At 35.3% G+C, this 18401-nt stretch overlaps 3 protein-coding genes across 7 annotated transcripts in view; 2 read left to right on the forward strand and 1 right to left on the reverse strand.

Annotated features, from left to right (window-relative positions):
• Positions 1-1667: 1667 nt before the first annotated feature.
• LOC121329598 (transmembrane protein 9B-like) lies at positions 1668-5598 on the forward strand. The gene is made up of 6 exons (XM_041275262.1): positions 1668-1756; positions 1855-1979; positions 2585-2676; positions 3124-3232; positions 3896-4030; positions 4527-5598. Exons 2-6 carry the CDS (start codon positions 1881-1883, stop codon positions 4680-4682), a joined length of 591 nt encoding a protein of 196 aa, XP_041131196.1. The 5' UTR covers positions 1668-1756; positions 1855-1880; the 3' UTR covers positions 4683-5598.
• A 6066-nt stretch (positions 5599-11664) lies between these two features.
• Positions 11665-14125, reverse strand: LOC121330087 (A-kinase-interacting protein 1-like). 5 transcript variants are annotated; one of them, XM_041276355.1, is made up of 5 exons: positions 13913-14125; positions 13370-13568; positions 12966-13046; positions 12644-12766; positions 11665-12230 (listed from the first exon to the last, which is right to left on the reverse strand). In XM_041276355.1, the coding sequence occupies exons 2-5, from the start codon at positions 13559-13561 to the stop codon at positions 12087-12089; spliced, it is 540 nt and encodes a 179-aa protein (XP_041132289.1). In that variant the 5' UTR covers positions 13562-13568; positions 13913-14125; the 3' UTR covers positions 11665-12086. The 5 variants fall into 5 exon arrangements, with proteins under 5 accessions (XP_041132289.1, XP_041132290.1, XP_041132288.1 ...); XM_041276356.1 differs by having other exon boundaries at positions 13370-13571; XM_041276354.1 differs by having other exon boundaries at positions 13902-14125.
• Positions 14126-15594: 1469 nt separating this feature from the next.
• LOC121329486 (DENN domain-containing protein 2B-like) overlaps positions 15595-18401 on the forward strand; it is a 66363-nt gene continuing 63556 nt past the window's right edge. The window contains exon 1 of the mRNA XM_041275056.1: positions 15595-15695. The gene's annotated coding sequence lies outside the window, so the exon portion shown is untranslated. The remainder of the gene's footprint in view (positions 15696-18401) is intronic.

An 18401-nucleotide genomic window follows, 5' to 3' on the forward strand; every position in this document is an offset into this window, starting at 1 on the left:
TAATGTTCATAACGGATCTAAATCTGTTCCTGCTTTGTTTACCAAGTTTATGAAAAACAACATCTCTTAAACTGAATGTGAAAAATCATTTAATTTATGACGGTCATATGAATAAGGCAAATTGATTCCAACCACTACATAACTCGCATCTTCTGAATATTACAGATTTCTGCACAGCTATTGATTTTTGTTATGCGTCATTAATTTATAATTTGTTATTTAATTGTAAATACAGTGAACAGATTTCCTGAATGAAAGCATCGGTTGGAGCTCTCTGCATTTACTAATCTGTCTGCAGAACATTCGCAAAGGGATCCATTTCGTTGGAAAGTTGCTATGGAAACCCAGTGCCCGTGGTTCTTCGGTAGCCTGTTTACAACCCCTGTTTCTGTCTGCTGCAGTTGACACTAAATCAGTATATATGGATTGGCACTGTTGAAGTGACTGCTCTTTTCTAAATGTCTGTACCACTAAATGCAGGCATTGTTAATATAATGGAATAATAGGATATACGTCAGCTGTATCAAAATACATCGAAAGCTCCCAACGCTTGCAGAAATGTTTCATTTGAGTAATGGAGCAGTTTCTTTTTTTTAGTGCAGATTTTCGCTATGTTCAAAATATGCATCAAACTTTTGAACTATATTTCACTTTTGCCAAAGGTGTATTAAAGAAAACGGCACATTGGCAAATTATGACACTACGTCATTATATATATATATATATATATATATATATATATATATATATATATATATATATATATATATATATATATATATATATATATTAAATATAGCTCATGTCAGGGCTTCCCGAAACATTGCTTGAAATAGTTCGAAGCTACATACGTGCAGTCCAGTGCATCTTAGATAGGCAAGTTTTTCGCAATGATAAGAATTTATATGTACATTAAATTTAAGTTGAAGAATAAACAATTTGTTCGATCTCTGGCTTTTTTACAATGTTACAAATAAACCGCTTTACGTATTGCACGTTTTAACCAAAATTATTTAAAGCTGTTATTAATTTAAATACACAATATTTCTATTATGCTGTTTTTTTTTAATATGTTACGATTAAACTCATTTTAGTTTAATTGATATAATATTTTTGTTGGGGTACAGCTCAAACAATATTTTGAAAGATGTTGAATTTAATAATCCTGCCGCAGTGTCTTTGGTCCCTCCAGTTCTTGCCTATAGGCAGATGGCAGTATAGACTTCAAATTCTAAATGGCTAATTATTTTGCATAGTAATTGTGGCTGGCTTATGAGGTTGGCTGTCCCCGTGAATTTCTTTTTATCAAGATAAACAGTGAAGAAAGTCTTTTAGAAGTTACTCCTCTATGAAATTTGCATTTGCTTAATCATTGGGCCATTAAGAGAAACAATTACAGTACTTTCTAAAGTATTTATTTTAAAAACAAAACCATACCAGGGGAAATATAATATCCGGGTTTCTTTGAAATATATATTCAAGATACTGTGTTGAACATTTGTTAGCATCTGTCAGATACAGCCAGGCCCTCTACTCGAGGAGAGGTCCAATAAAGAGATGATTTGCTGCAAGAGGCTGACTGTGAATGGCTAGACTGATTTGCAATGCTCTGAAGGAGGGGAAGGGCATAATCCACCTGCCGGGCAATTAAAAGGTTACGCAATTGTGCAGGAGTAAACTATTTCGCAAAGAGGTGTTACTGTGTGTATCTTGGTTCTCTATATATAATATTTTGATTAAGTGTCTGAAACAAACGGTAGGTTCAAATAATGCGTAAAATAAACACTGTTTTTAAATAATAATAATTATTATTCGATAATAATAATCGTACTTCCTATACGTTATTTACAACAGGAAGTACATCCTAAATATAAGAAACAATGGCGTTCAACAGCAGTGACATTTTCAGAGTATTCCAGCAGCTGCTTGTCTTCTTCGTTATAACACTGATATTATCAACACAGAAAACGCACGCCAAGGTAAATGCGCTTCTTCGTAACTTTCAGGATTTGTTTGCTTTTAATTTTAAACGCAGACCCAATTCACATCCCATTGGTCAGTCATATGACGAGTAATGTGACGTACGCACAAATACAGTTTTTTAATTAAAGGTTAGACTTTGTAGGCGATGTTACACAGTGATTTGAAACGTTACTGTAATGTGAAGAGGTTAAACGTGAATGTTTAAATCGTCGACCTATGTGTTTGCTAGTCTACAGCACTGATACAAAGAGCTTTCATTCAAAGAATCTTCATCTTCACCACTATTTTGACTTGTTATACTATTTTAAGCTCGTTATCGTTTGGTCTTGCTGTATATATTATGTATTTTCTGAATCCAAGTACTAAAAGAGACAAGAGCTCCACTGCCGTGTTGCCTTCGTGTTGCAAAACACGTGAAAAAAAGGCCAGTCACACAAACCTATAATGAATTATACTTATCATTGTGTATTGTTTTATGCATTATTAAGTAAAATACTGTCTGTTTTAGTATAAATAGTCAGTTATTGAATAACCTGAACATATTCATATGGTACTAACTTTTCAAATCTTCAGAATGCTAAATAACACGTTTTTGTTGTAGAATTCAAAGGACATTCGGTGCAAATGCATTTGTCCGCCGTATAAAGAGCTCGCTGGGCAAATTTACAACAAAAATGTGTCGCAGAAAGACTGGTAAGTCATTTGCTGTTGACATATTTAAAATTAGTAAAACATTTTGATGATAATATTTTATATATATATATATATATATATATATATATATTATATATAATATATAAGTATGGTAGTTATCTACTTAAGTTTCCACCCAAAACGAAGGCAGTTTTGCTCCTCATTAATTAACTAAACATACAGAATTATTTTACTTTTTATTAGAACCATTTGATACTATTTTGAAAACTGTGCACACAGTAATTCTTCAAAGTTCCCTATCACATAGTGGACAAAGTGCCAGTTTGGTTAAAGTATTTACAAAGAGTAGTTAGAGACTGTTATTGTTCTCCTTTCAATTAATAAATGGTGCTTATAAGAGTAAAATATGTAATAGCAGACCTGTGGGTTGTGTTGGTAGTAACAGAATATCCACAAAAGCATTTGTTTCTTCCATTTTGTTTCTAGTGATTGTTTACATGTGGTAAAGCTTTGGCCTGTGGCTGGAAGTGATGTGGAGGCTTACTGTCTACGCTGTGAATGCAAATATGAAGAAAGAAGCTCAGATACTATTCAAGTAATTTACAAGTTTTCATTTTCACACAGACACACACAAAAAAGTCAGTGTCTGACCTGAATACTTTTATATGCTTTAGAAAAATTAGCTAAGAATGTTTTATACGTTTGTAAACTTAATGTGTCTCCTAATCAGTAACCTCTTGGTCGAATTAAATCTCCAAAACTAAAAGCCCTGCCCCTTTAGTCATGGGATGGGTATGCAGAATCTGAGATTGTCTTTGGCCTAAACTAAACTCATTTCAGCTGAATTAAATCATTAGTTTCCTATGGGAAACTGTAGGAAACGATATATCTGAAAAGTTGTGGAGCATATGGATATGAATAAAGCATATCTATATTAATACAGTTATATTAGTAGTGGAATAAATGCTCGCTAACATCTACAGTACCACCACAATCTGTTGCCTGTTCTGGCACACGATAGTGCCCTCCCTCAAAACCCTCCCACCCCTTCTTTCAGTCTTTATGGAACGATGCTATAGTTACTAGCACCAGCTTTTAATTTTAGCTCAAGCATTTTTCTTAGTGTGTTGTTTTTGGTGGTCATAAAATAAGCATCACACCTGACCACTGAGCATTATTTATTTATTTTTATTTATTTATTTTATTTATTTATTTTTTTTTATTTTATTTATTTATTTTTAAACTCTGTTCCTTTCAGGTAACAATCATCATATACCTGTCAATCCTAGGCGTGCTTCTGCTGTACATGGTGTACCTGACACTTCTTGAACCAGTGCTGAAGAGACGCCTCTTTGGACAGTCACAGCTGTTGCAGAATGATGATGATTTAGGGGTATGTTATTCTAACAAATAAAAAACCCTTAATTAGTCATTTAAGACGCTTTTATCCAAAGTGACGTACAGAGACTAGGAGGTGAACTGTGCATCACAACTACTGCTGCAGAGTCATTTACAATAGGAACTCGCTTTTATGTCTCTTCTGAAAGACGGAGCACAAGGAGGTTAAGTGACTTGCTCAGGGTCACACACAGTGTCAGTGGCTGAACCACCAAGTCTCCTTATAAAATAAATAGGAGATTAAACATAATACATTGTCAAGTAGACAATCTTTCCAGCTGATGCCTTTAACAACTGAGAATTTAGTCTCAGAATTGATGATTTATGGCTATAAGGACACTCAAAAGGTAAAGTCCAGTAGTGAAACATATATAATGCATGGTTTTCACTTAGAAGTTTTTAAACTTGTGATTTGGTTTAGTTAGACTATCCGTGCTATTTGTAATCGGAGCCTAACCTTTGCCTAATCTTTTTTTTAAATCTTGTCATAGGACCACCAGCCATTTGCCAATGCGCATGCTGTGCTGTCCCAGTCCCATTCTCGAGCCAATATGCTGAACAAAGTGGAGTATGCCCAGCAGCGCTGGAAGAGGCAGGTCCAAGAGCAGCGCAAGTCTGTCTTTGATCGGCATGCTGTCCTGAGCTAAATCTACATCCTCGATCAAACGTCTAACTGCAAGAAGAGATTTGTACTGGCGTAGCAGAGTCACTGGGGCTTAAGTCTTCTAAACAGCCCGACCTCCAGACATGCTTTCTTTCTATCTATTTACTTGACTTGCATTTGCCCAAGCCATTGCATCTTTACTGTGTATATACAGTAGTGGTTGATTATAATCTTAACATGGTCCTTTTTTGGTTACCTAATTCTTGATTAAAGGGTCTCAGCTAGTTGTAATTCTAATGCTCAACACTTTGCTGAAGTACTTGTACAGTATTGCAGCATTTGAGGAAGTTATTAACCAATTTTGCACACCATTAAAGGTTAGTGGTGTAGTAATCTATAATCTGCTGTCCACAGTTTTGCCAATTGTTTTTATTTTGATGGTCATGTTTTCAGAATCTTTTCAAGGATGCATTTGAATACCTTCAAGAAAATAGAGATCTAATCAGTTTGCTTGTAATGCTAAAAAATGGTTACCAATGCATTTGAAAACAATGCACACTATAGTTTAGGTGAGAGACATACTGGACATTAAATTTAAATCTATATATATATATATCATGTTAAAAAAAGTTAAACTATAATGGGGATTTATCTGCTAACAACACTAAATATTGTGAAGCTATTTAATTTTTCACCATGCAACTCCTATTGTTAATGGCTCTAAGTACATTGATGCTTCCATTGACACATCATAACTATAGTACTGAAATCACTGATGTTTTCTTTTAAAGGCTTTTATAAATGTATGTTTTGTGTAATTGTAATATAGTAAAGGGGAGACATTGCTAATGATTGTATAGGATAGCAATTATGACAAAGTTCCATTTGTTTTTTTAGTTCCTCAGGAATTGTAAATGCCTTCTAAATTACAATTAAATGCTGTATTGTAACTACAGTTATATTTGGATCAACATGTTTCTCATTTCCCCTGCGGATTGTTTTTTTATTTGACTGTTTAAGTGTGTTCTGGTTTGTGAAGGCTGCTGTAAAAGTGCCCATCAAATATCTGACCGAGGTTAGATTATCTGCCCCTTCACCCTCTGCAAACCAGATTTAAAGGTAGACAGTGTGTGTAGACACTTGCTAATTGTTCACTTATTTTAAATGAAATTATGCACAGATTTATGGCATATTTCAAGATTTGTGCAACAGCAATTGAGTTTTGACAAGTTTTTTATTTTTATTTTTAACCTTTTTAACTATTACATATTAGATACAAACGTGATATCTATGTTGCGGACAACTTTTAAATCCACAATGAATGAAAGGTTTGGTGTAGTGGGTTAATGACTCCAAAGGATTCTGATCGGAACCCTTTGATGTTCCATAATTGATGTGGATAAATGTTTAACTGTGAATTCCATTTCAATATTTCAAGTTTTGCAACCTTATACTTGTGAGAATTTCTGTTTTAGTGTTGATAAACCTGGATTAAGGTGCATTAGGTAGATATTACAGCCAGCAGATGTTGCATAGCCAGGTCTCTATGACCTCCAGTGCAAACATACCATGCCTACTATCTTATTAGACAATTAATAGAAGAATTTATAAAATATTGTGTAAGGTAATATTACCCACGTTAATGTAGATGGAATAAACACATTGCGAAACAAAATGCCGAAATGGGAATTAAAACTGGAAAGCACATGCCCATTTAATTAGGAAAAACTTTGTATTATTATTATTATGATGATGATATTTTCCTCAACGTGTTACATTCACTCTCACGTGGCAAATAAAACGTTTGTTGTATTGTGTGAAAAATGTAATGAGTGGAATTCTTTAAGAGATTGCAAAATCTTTTTAATAATAAAAAAACACAACACAGCCATGTACATGCTGCTGCCTCTGAAAAAAATGCATGCAGATGGCTTGGGGGGGGGGGGAATCATGTTTTTTCTTTTAGTATTGGACGTTGCCGAGTGGGACAATGCCTGTAATCTACCCCTTGCTCCAAGGTTTCCCCACGTTGTTTGGGGACATCAGGGTTAAGAACATGACTTACTTTGCAGACACCTCAGAAAGCATGTATACTTATCTCGACACAGTGAAAAAACACCTAATGGAGACACTGCTGGGTAAAGCTTATTGCAGTGACTGTTCAACATTGTGGAATTTTCACAAAAGGTATTCTGTTTTTATGTTTTCGTGTTTATTTTGTTACTTTCAAGAAGACTGTGGTTATTAAATATAATTGTTTTGTTTGCCAATTTATATAACCCTGCTATTAAATTAAAACCAAATGTATTTTTTTTTTTTAATGAACATTGCTCTGATGATACTGCATCATGCTGTGTAATTCAAAAGCAGCTGTTCTCTACTCAATCAAATCAAAATGAAACCCTTCACAGTGTGTAATGTAAAACTAGATGACAGTAAGCTGGAAACTGGGTTTGGCTACTTGCTTTCTTGATTGTTCTCTCGACCCATCTTCCCAACATATAAAAAAGCAAGTGTATTTCTTTAAATACAAAAATTACATATACAGCTATAGCCAAAAGTTTTGCATCACCCTTAGAATTAACACATTTTGCTTCATAAAATCTAATGAAGCCTGTTGAATAATGTTACGGTAACATTACACACCGCTTTGTAGTTTTTGGTATACTTAACGAAAAACTGAGAAACATTGAAAAATGTGACATTTTTGAAATCTAACATGAAATACTGTACTACTATTATGACTTGCGATTTTGTTTTGTAATTTCTTTGCTTACATGATGTTAAAAGATTAAATAAAATATCTAAATTATGTTCACACACACACACACATATGTGTGTGTATATAAAATTTTTTAAAATTATGTCTCAATCCTGATATTCAAGGAATGCAAAAAGGCCAGAGCTGTACTTTAATTTTTTTTAGATGTCCATATATTTTCAAATTATACTATACACAGTACTTTTACATATTTTCCTGACTCCTTTCCCATTCTCAAGGTTAATAAGTGGTGTGGCCGCATGCTCCCCGGACGTGGTTTATGGTGCAATGGGTTGGATTCTCTAGGAGAGACTTGAATGCACTGAGCGCTTCCTTTGATGACCAAACCTGTCAAGCTGTTTACCTGGTAATGAACAGGCTGCCAGAAAACAACTGGAAGGAGGTTTTGCAGGTGGTGTCTTGTGAGTCTCAAGGACGACCTGTGCATATTTTCTTTTTGTCTGAGAAGTGGATTGAATGTGATGTGCAACAGTTTCTGCAGCAGTTAGCTCAGTGCTTCAGAGGGAGCTGTCATCTCATTGGTTTCAGCACTGGGGATGTTAAACAGGTAACCCTATACAAAAGACCACACTTTGTTTAGTTTCTTAGTCAAAGCCAACACAAAGATGCAGCTTTAATATTTCCCTGAACTTGTTTCTAGATCTTAAAGGGCACCAGTGCCCCATTTTAAAGATATCCATTCTGTAACAGGAAATGTCTTATTTTTAGAGAACCAGAATGGTAAGGAAGCCAACAAGGGCCGGTTTCCAACAATCTAGTGTCCTCCGAGGAGTAATATTTTAGTTTCAAATTAAATGTGAATATCAGGCATTGTGTCTTTAACTCTGGGTGGTCATCCTTCATTGCTTATTGCAGCCAGTGTAGCTGTACTATTTTTTATGATGCAGGATGGTAGTTGGCAAGTCCCTTTTAGTAAAATGCTGTTTAACTGAGCTGCTAAATTCACTCCCAGCTGCAAAAATGCTGTATATTAACAAAAGGGTGCATTAACTTTGTTTTATTTTAAATATATTTGTAGGTGATTCCTCTTTACCCTGGTGATTGTTTAACTACAGGACCTCTCTGATTTAAAATACTGCAGAGTCCAGACAGCCTTGGACAGACCCTCATCCATAGAGCTACCCCATTGTTACGCAATCAGGGTGCAGACACCCTGGTACACAGCTGCTACACTACCTGCAAGATAATGATGTGTTTTAAATAAGCTAAGCAATTGGATTATGATGCGAGCCCCTCGATGGAATCATAACCTTACAAGTCAAGCCCATCTATTATCCAAAAGTGCTGTGCTCGCCTTGATTGCAACTGTAATAAACCTAATAGAAGGTTTTGCTATTTTACATGCACCTTGACCAGTTTTGTTCCTGCGTGTCCCATCAGTACTTGCGAGAGTGCTGATATGCTGGAGAACTCCCAGGGCTTGAGTCAATTAATGATAGGCACCTGCGTTCTAGCAAGAAGAGAGCCAGATGGATTTTACTACCTTGGTACCATAAAACAAGAAGGTAAGAGCATACTGGTGTTATGGGTTTAGCAGATTTTTTAAAAACCTTGCCAGACGTTTAATGTTTTTATTACTGTTGAGCCTGAAGCGTTGGGTATTCATCATGTTTTTTTTAATTATGTGATAAAATTGCCTTCATTAATAGTGTGTAGGATTTTTCCACTCTACTTTTATTCTGATTATTTACTGATGACAGATTATTGGACACTTAAGGATAATTTTGAATGATTCATGAAATATTTAATTGTAAATCATTTGTCATTTTACTGCTGCGGCAAATAACCTGGCAATCGTATTAATTATTTATTGCAATACATCTCAGGACACATTTTTATTTATTTACCCAAACAAACACACTGTCATAATGATGGGTACTAGGGAAGAAGAGGAGTATTTTTGGCTGATTTTGTCAAGCCAGCTGTCATGGGTGGGAGCTATCAGGCCTCCATGCAAAAAACAACCCTAGTAGACATCATTCAATACACTGAGGCTCACAGACACGATATCATCCCAGGGGATAAAGTCCTGGCACCGTGGGAAACTGATCTGACGAGATACGGACCTGAGAGTGTCACGTCTGGAGTCGAGAGATCCCTTGAGAGGTAAAAGCGTCAGTGCTTGTTTTTTCTGGTAATTTTTTATTTATTTTTAGTAGTATAAAAAAACCTACAGATGTTTCAAAACTAAACTGCTCAGGCCATTTTTGTCCAAAGTATTTCTTAATAGTTTGGGAAAGTTACCAGTTTTTTATTGCAAGTGGAGCAATCTTTGCCTTGACACAAAAGCTGACCCCACATATTTGCGGTTACATTTAATATGTAAAATAAAAGAAACATCTTTATTTTAATTATTATTACTATTATTTTTTATAAATACAGCATGCATTTAGATTGTTTGTCTTGTGTATTAATAATGCTGATCACCACGCAGTATCCCAACATTTTACTTGCATTTCTTTACAGATTATGTAACCTTTAAAATGTCTTCATTGTAATTTTCGCAGCCAATGAAAATGAAGAGATCAGTGTATGATTCTGGAATGGAAAAGAAGCTAAAGTGGTGGCATCTGGATCCCATCTTCTTTATATGAGAGGACACTGCGAGAAAAAACATACTGCGAAAGGAAATTGTCCATTCTGAAATACACACTTACAGATCCAGAGTAGTCCCCATGGCCTGTGTGATCAGGACTCATTTTGTAGGTGCCATGGGCCATGTTACCTGTCAAGTCCTTACAGACACTGTAGAGGCACTTACCCACCCTGTACATAACTGTGATCAGCATAGGTACCACAACTGGTGGCTTCTTACCCCAAGACCCGCTGTTTATGAAAGGGATCCTAACCATGAAGAACTGGACAGGAAGGTCACCACACAGCTTGAGGAGCTAGAGATTTCCAAGAAGGCCGTTCCTGCATCATTGTCTTCATCTGAAGAAGAGTCGGACTCTGACCAAGAGACTTCCAAACCTACAGTGACGAACAGGGCAGTGAACACAGATTCCAGTCTCTTTGGGAAGCAGAGATCCCTCTCTCCAGACAGGCCCGATTGGAAGTAATGGAAGAGGAGCCATGCTGAGCCACATCATATGAACCAGTCAGCCAACCCCTCATATGGGGTTCAATGATTAATTACTCTAAAGACACGAGTAATTAAAAGTCAGGGTAATACAAAGACTACTTAGTCTAGGCAGCAAAACGTGATACACTGTATTAACACGTTTCTCGCTTGTGGTTGAATGGCTTAACAGGTATCAATTTAATTCTTAAAGAAGAGTATAAAAGTCAGGGTAAAGATATAATGTCCAGCATAAAAAAACAAACAAAAAACAAACATAAAAGGAGATCTCTATAGTGCTGTAACAGTGAACTTCTCAAAGAATAAAATAATATATGAAGAGCTTAAACTGCTAAATGAAAAGGGCTGAACCTTATAAAGGGTAGAAAGCTATATAAACCAGTTTATAATTGATCCAGTTAACAGTATTGCTCTTCTACCATTTTTTAATTATTGTATATTTGTACACAGTATTATAATGGGTAAATTAAAGATACACTATTTTTGCTTGTGGCACAATGCAAGTATACAGCCTGCCCTCTAGTGAAAGCATATCTGTACTGCAACAGACAAGGATATTGCAATTATATTTACTTTGATTTGGGTGCATTTAAGATTTTGCTTGTTTTACACAATGAGGAGGTACAATGTCTTCTTTATATTTGTAATTTGTTGCATTGTGTGCAATTAAAATAATATAAAAATCAGCATTAAAAAACATGTGTTTACTCAACTTGTACACTACCTCATCCTTCCAGGTCATATATTGGGAGTGCTTATTTTTTTGCATGCAAATAATGCAAGAACAAGTAACAAAATGTATATTTTTTAACAACTACATGCCTCTTCTGAGACTTTTCTTTTAGTATGTCAGGGAATGATTTGCTGGTATAAACCACAGCTGAATTTTAAGAGCTTTTTCTAGAAATGGAGAAATCACCCTGGACTGCAACACCCATCTGTGTATAGTTTACACCTAAAAATATGCAGTTGATGGTATCTAGATCGATTGCCTGGTACCGTCAAATTGTGTAGCTCATTCCAGCAGTGTACAGGTTGATCAAATCAACCTCCAAGTAGAAAAGGAATTGGAAACCCCATAAGAAAAACCTGGATGTGAAACAGCATATCATTGCAGCCTGCAGGTAACAAACAAACAAACAAATAAATAAAATAGCCAAGTCATATACCTTTAATTTGAGATCTACTTGTCTGCATACTACAAATTCACACACATTAATAGTTACTTATAAGATTGAAAATAGTCCATATTTATTGCATATGCAATACAGTACACTGGTATACAGAAAAACATAAAATATATAATTTGTTTTAAACTGGTGCAAACATTTACAATAGAGCCAACTAATATTTAGCATATCTGATTAAAAAAAACAAAACAAAAAAAAAACAACATAATTTTGGTCATTTATATGAAAAAGTGCACTTTTTGTACAGGTCAAGTCCATGCTCTACAGACTACATAGAACATGACAGATACCAGCACCCATATATGAATAGGACGTGCATAAGAATAAAATACTTTGGTAAGAGACAGGAATGCTAGTTTTTTGCCACAAGCCCTTTACGCCTCAGTAAACAGGTCACACAGCAAAAGAAAGATCCACGCTCTCCCCTGCATTGATTTTCACCACCCGGGTCTGTCTCTCAGAGTCACATGCTCCTGCAGTGATGGCGTAGGTGCCAGGAGCCAGTTCTATATAAAAGTCTTCTGAAGTCCTTTGTGTCTGAATAACAAAGCCAACAGAAATGTATTCATGGTACAAAATGTGGCTGATTCAAACAGAGTATATACACGGTGGCTATGAAGCGACTCACAGTGTATAGAATAATCAGGAATGGTTCAGGACATAGACAAAAGCAATACAAAGTCACTTGCATTCCACATAATGGTTATTGAATGATGTATACATGTATGATTTATTGTTGTCATGAATATATGACATTAATAATGTTGTCACATGCCTCATCATACAAAGTAGTAGCACCTGCCAGGACCATCACATGTATCACTCCCTGTACGCTGCTGATAAAGTTGCATGTTTTAACTGAGATTCACCGCAGAGCAATTAAACCTTTGTGGTGCAACTGAAATAAATAGATCCTGATTTATCATAATTCAGGGGTAAGTTTGACTTACTGGCTTTCTGGAAACCCTTGGTTTGGCTACACCATGAGAGGCGAAATGAGGTGAGTGGTATCTACATACATGGTTCATTTCAGTCTGGTTGCACTCACATGCTGGCACTGATCTGTAGAGGTTCTGAAAGACAGATTACCTATTATGTACTGTGTGCCCCAGTAAATATAGAATTCTATACATGCAAGATGTTTCATTAGCTTTTCAATAGGTAAATCAATAAAAAATATACTACCCACCACAAAATGGTGTTTTGATAATGGTCTACCTGACCCAAATATGCTACAGATGTATTATTTATTTCCCAAAACCTGAATCTTACCTTGCATTGTTTGGTTGTGTGAGCCATAAACTCCAGCACTGTATCAAAAGCATCATCAATGCTGGTGTGCCTAGTTGCTTCCTATTAATAGAAATTACATAAATTGTGTTGGTAGGTATTCCATAACCAGAATTATATACTGCGTGCCATATATATATGTTATAATAGGGTTTAAGACACCTCCACTGAAAACTGCAAACGTATATAGGAGAAAAGGAAAGACAACACCACTCAAAACAGGAACAAGTAAACAAACTGTGTGTGTGCATGTATGTATTGTATTAAACATTAATCACTTAATTTCTGTAGTTACCTGCTGAAATAGTTCATACTACTGAGTACCAAGTTATTTTAGCTCTGCAGATTACAGAGGCTGACACACACATTTTCCGCTATTTTATTACCTCATTATCACTTTTTCCTACTCGGTCCTCCCCCGAATGCCTTCTCAAAGTCTCTTCTACTGTGAGTTGGGCTACAGGACAGACTGAAGGCCACTCCACCATGCTTCGTCTCCTTGCACGCTCCAATACTTCAAGACCAAGTTTAGCAGAACGTCCCAGAGAGCCTTCCAGCCAGGTCTGCCCTATCTCCATATCTCAACTGCTGACAGAGTCATGTGGAATATCATATAACAGGTTTACTTAAACAACACGAGATACAGGATCTGTTCATGCCAGAAGGCTATGGTGTTGACATACCTTGGCTACGGACACTTCTCAATAAAGTTTTCCAAGCACTATGACACTGTCTGTACAGGGTATTATTATTATTATTTTTTTTTTTAAACACTGCATATTTTAATCACCTTGATATCTTCTCCAATAGTAACTTCACATATTTTAACAGTTAGCTATACAGTATGAAGGTTGTCAAAGTGTGAATGGCATTGATACTATTTAAACAGTTAATAAGCAATAATTTATTAGTACTTACCAAGTACACACCTTTTTAACTTGCATGGCATATCAAGTTGTTGTACACAGCTTTGCCCACTTAAGTTTCGTAACAATGTACCGTCACGTTTAAAAATAAATACATCACCTCAGCACAGTAAATGATCAGTTTGCTAACAAATAAAACAGACCACCGCAAACATTTAGGTCGCTTTTTAAGCGCTGTAGGAAAACTTCCTTCCTAACTTTCTAAAAGGAAACGCACTGTCACCTGGGAGTCGTAGTCCAGAATTAACTGCTCTCCGTTACACCATCGACATACAGTTTTGTTATTTCAAATCAGAATGGATTCATTTCAAATTTAAAATGTATTAATAATTATATTTATATATAGTTAAATGTTATCTATAAATGCTCAAGAAATAATTAAAAAAAATTATACCAAACGTATTGCCAACCAAAGCCTACATTTCCCAGCGTGCAACATTATATTAAACACAAGGCACGTAAACACACGTCTTAAGCTGTGCAACAGCGTGTTTTTTTATATAGCGGCAGTTTGCATGCTCAATGGAGACATGGCCAGCGTTTCAGTGTATAAAGCTGCGCTTATCTCTTTTAGCAGCTATACACAATTAGGCTGTAACAGCATGAGATTAATACTGTGTTCTTCCAGCATCAACTCCAAACCTGATGCGTTGGATGAAAGAAAACAATACAGCCAGTCGATGCTATGGCGAATCTCTGTCTAAAGTGTACGTTTACCATTATCACCAAGGCTACTATGAGACAGAAAACACTACTGTTTACAGGAAACATTTAAATCCAATATTAATGGAATAGAGAGCAGGTAACTTAACTAACTACCACAAATTCTGCCTGAAGATGAAACTGTTTGAGGTAAAATCACCAGCACACAAGCACACTTGTAGATTATTAGTTGCATTGTTATTAGTAATATTGAAAATGTCAGAAAAGACCTCTTGTGATGATCTAGCTTTCAAGCGTGTCTCTGATTTAAATCCCCATGTGTGCTTTCCAAAGGGGCAAAATAAGTCATTTGAATGCACAGTTTTAATTCAATTAATATCCCACTATTATTTTAGTCCAGTATGTTGCTACTAGAATTTTGCAAGCGTAGCAGAATTGAACAATTCTGTTAAAATGCGCAGTAAGTCACGATCTTCTTTGCAGAAACAGTTGCCTGTATACAAATATGGCTATATTTTGTTTTCATAACTCATGGGCATTGTCTGTCCCTTACTGAGATAAAATATTTATTGCAAAATGTAAAAAAAAATTATCTTAGGGTTACCTTGTGTGTGTGTGTGTGTGTGTATATATATATATATATATATATATATATATATATATATATATATATATATATATATAAAAGTATTAATCTGATGTGCTTAAAATTCCCTTCAAATTTACAATAAGAAACAAAAAAATCCTTGGACATAATTCCATTCTCTGATGATTGGAATGTAAATACTTTTATCTCTAACACTTTTATTTGTGTAACAAAATTACAGAATGTGATGTTATTATCATCAGCTGTGGCTCTGAACCACGGTGGATCTCAGAGGTCTGCAGAATCAGTACTCTCTAGACGCAGGGAAGAAAAAATACATTCTTCCACTCTCCCTCTTAAATTTCACACAAGCTTTACTGGTTCATCGTCATTGCTTCCTGTTCTTTCTTCAAGTTTCCAAAAATTGCTGCACACAGACCAGTTAGTACCAGCAAAGGAACAGAGCTAAGAAGAAAACTATGGATTTCTGAAAGAAAAAAAAAGAAAGGGGGGAAAAAAAGAGAAAATTGTAGAAAGGTAAGAGAATAACTTGTAATTTGATTTTGTCTATTTTGCCACGGGATAAACAATTTTGAAAGAAATTATGGACAAACGCTACTGTTAGATTTATTATGTTTATTGAATCGTGTGTCAAATTAATATTAGCATTGTATGGACGTTCATTTAATTAAAAATACATTGCTAACGTGTAATACCTACTACCCCCCCCCCCCCCCCCCCCCCAAAAAAAAAAACAACAAGTTTTTAATGTGGTATATTTAAAAATTATAAGTATGATATTATTATCTGCAATATTATAAATTCAATCACTTAAGTTAGTGAATTTAAGCCTCATATATATATATTATATATATATATCATATATCTATTATATCTATATAAGAGGTTATATATAATGTTGCAGTTTATACATTAATATGTTTTCTGGTAATGCACTTTTGAAACACAGTAGATGTGTGATGTTATTTAAATATGAATTGATATTCTGCAGTTTTAGGAAAGAAGAGGGCGCTGTTATCTTGCTTCGATGAATGCTTTTGTAAAAAGAAAACAAGCGATGCTTCAGTAAAGGAAAATGTTTATTTTCAATTTTGTAAAACGTTAACAGTTATGGGGAAACTAACGGAAAATGATCCTCTCACATTGTGTTTACATTTTTTTTATTACTGTTTTTTTTTTGTGTTTAATAAGACACTGTTTTATGTATTAGCATGTATACATCAATATAGCATGTATACATTAATAGCATGGCTGCTTCCTATGGGATATTTACAAGCTGTTAGTATAAACTGGTACTGGTAAATGTGTAACGGTTATCTTATAAATCTACAAAGCTTTGCCAGGAAATTGTACTTCATTGTATATTAACAGCTGCAATATTGTGGTTACATAGAAATGGAGCTTCAGTTGTGTATGCTGTCTGGAGAACAGTAAAAAGATATATCATTTTAATGAGCATGTTCTTTACAGTTAAAAGTAGACATTAAAGTGCTTCAGTGAAAACTTGGGTTACTACCAACCATAACTTTGTGATGTGAGGTATTGGGTGAAGGGGGTTAGAAGCATAATACTGCATTGCCTTTGGAACAGGGAACATGCAGATGTTTGAAACAGCAGTAGCTCAACAATTTCTTTACAGACGTGCAAGCTAGTAGAAAGGTCAGTATTTAAACATGTGGCGACGGTTTCAAAAGCGAGCCTTAACAATCCCTAATGAAAGACAGAAATGCCTTCAGTTCAGTTCCTGTGGGTGTTCTGTATTTGTTTGGGTTCTGTAAAGAGCCCATTCTGTATATCAAACCTCAGTGGGTTCTGTGTACTGGCTAAATCTGTTGGGCTACTTGTGCCTGGGAACTGGTAATTCCAAGAAACAGGCTCTATTATATTTCCTTTACAGGTTTATTTCCAAGACCCTCTGTTTTATTCATTGGCTATAGTGTGGGAACGTTTAGATAAACAAATGCAACTGCATCACAGAATCAAGTGTCCATGAGAAATCCTGTGCTTGCATTTCAAGGCCCCTATAGTCTGATTTCATATCGTTATTATGGCTCCATTTTATTGAAGGTCTTGTCAGTGTCATTAAAATACAATTTCTTATCTCTATCCCTGTCACCACTGTGCTTGTTAATTTGTATGACAACAGAAAGAAACCATGGATCCACTTTAATAAATGTCTTTGAAGTATAAATGTATAAATTAGGTTGCGACCCCAAAAAGATCACACACTGATCGTTTGATGTTTTAATAAATGGAATCAAGCAACATATCGAGCTTATGCTTAAAAAAAAAAAACAACTAATACTTCACGTACACTTTGTACAGGACCAGAGGCTTTAGTAAATCTGTTGTATAATTTATTTTACCTATCAGCCAGCTGCTGTGTTTGGAATATGGATTTATGTTATATTTTGTTTTCCTTGTGGAGCACACACTCAATCAAATGACAGTGTTCTTTACTAAGTAGCAGGGTTTTGTAAAAATGATGTCCTGTACTGTAAAGTAGGAGGAATCAACTGATAGAAAATCACAAACAATAATACCTCTAGAGAGGAAGCTTGTCACAAAACAGAAAAACACGAATACTCTAGTTCTCCCAGCAGTACTACCCCCGTTCTCTCTAAGGCTAAGTGAATTGTCTGCTCATAAGAAATTAACAAATGGAACAAGTCAGGCTTTGGTTGCATAGAGTTATTATAATGCATAGTTCATGCTCTGTTTCCTTTAATCATACGTGTCAAAAGCAATACTGCTGCACTGTGTGCCAGCTTCAAAACTTAAAGTGCTACATTCAAGCAATCCTGTACAAAGTACAGCATCTTGCAATAGTCTGAGATAGCGTTTGTCTTTCTCATTTAGTATGGAGAGAGTACAGAGGCTTTTGTTTAATTCTAGTTTAATTCAGGAAATCAATCCTACTATAGGTTGGAAATATTCTACCAGCAACTTTCCCATTTAGTTTGGTTTAATTAGCTCAATGTTTTGATGGTATAGATTACTTGATTAGTGTCATCCTGCAGCAAATCAAACAAATGTTATTCAGGAATATCACACAGGCCTATAAATTGGGTTTCTTTCTTAATTCCATTTTGATTTGTGATGTTGTTTTGGCTGTGATATGTTGTTGGAGTGCCAACATTCTATCATAATGGGAGGACTTTTAGCTAAACGTAGCACAGTGTCCGTCAGTAAAGTTGGAAAGATTTGGGGTCCCCCACTGTG

This window comes from Polyodon spathula, chromosome 17 (assembly GCF_017654505.1).
Source record: "Polyodon spathula isolate WHYD16114869_AA chromosome 17, ASM1765450v1, whole genome shotgun sequence".
In the NCBI taxonomy this organism is placed as follows: Eukaryota; Metazoa; Chordata; class Actinopteri; order Acipenseriformes; family Polyodontidae; genus Polyodon; species Polyodon spathula.

Bases quoted from the DNA above. Each gene is read 5' to 3' on its own strand.
- LOC121329598 (XM_041275262.1), top strand. From the start codon at position 1,881: ATGGCGTTCAACAGCAGTGACATTTTCAGAGTATTCCAGCAGCTGCTT. The intron at 1,980-2,584 runs GTAAATGCGCTT...TTTTTGTTGTAG, and splicing joins CACAGAAAACGCACGCCAAG to AATTCAAAGGACATTCGGTG. The intron at 4,031-4,526 runs GTATGTTATTCT...ATCTTGTCATAG, and splicing joins AGAATGATGATGATTTAGGG to GACCACCAGCCATTTGCCAA.
- LOC121330087 (XM_041276355.1), bottom strand. From the start codon at position 13,561: ATGGAGATAGGGCAGACCTGGCTGGAAGGCTCTCTGGGACGTTCTGCT. The intron at 13,047-13,369 runs GTAATAAAATAG...TTCTATTAATAG, and splicing joins TAGGAAAAAGTGATAATGAG to GAAGCAACTAGGCACACCAG. The intron at 12,767-12,965 runs GTAAGATTCAGG...TCTGTCTTTCAG, and splicing joins ACACAACCAAACAATGCAAG to AACCTCTACAGATCAGTGCC.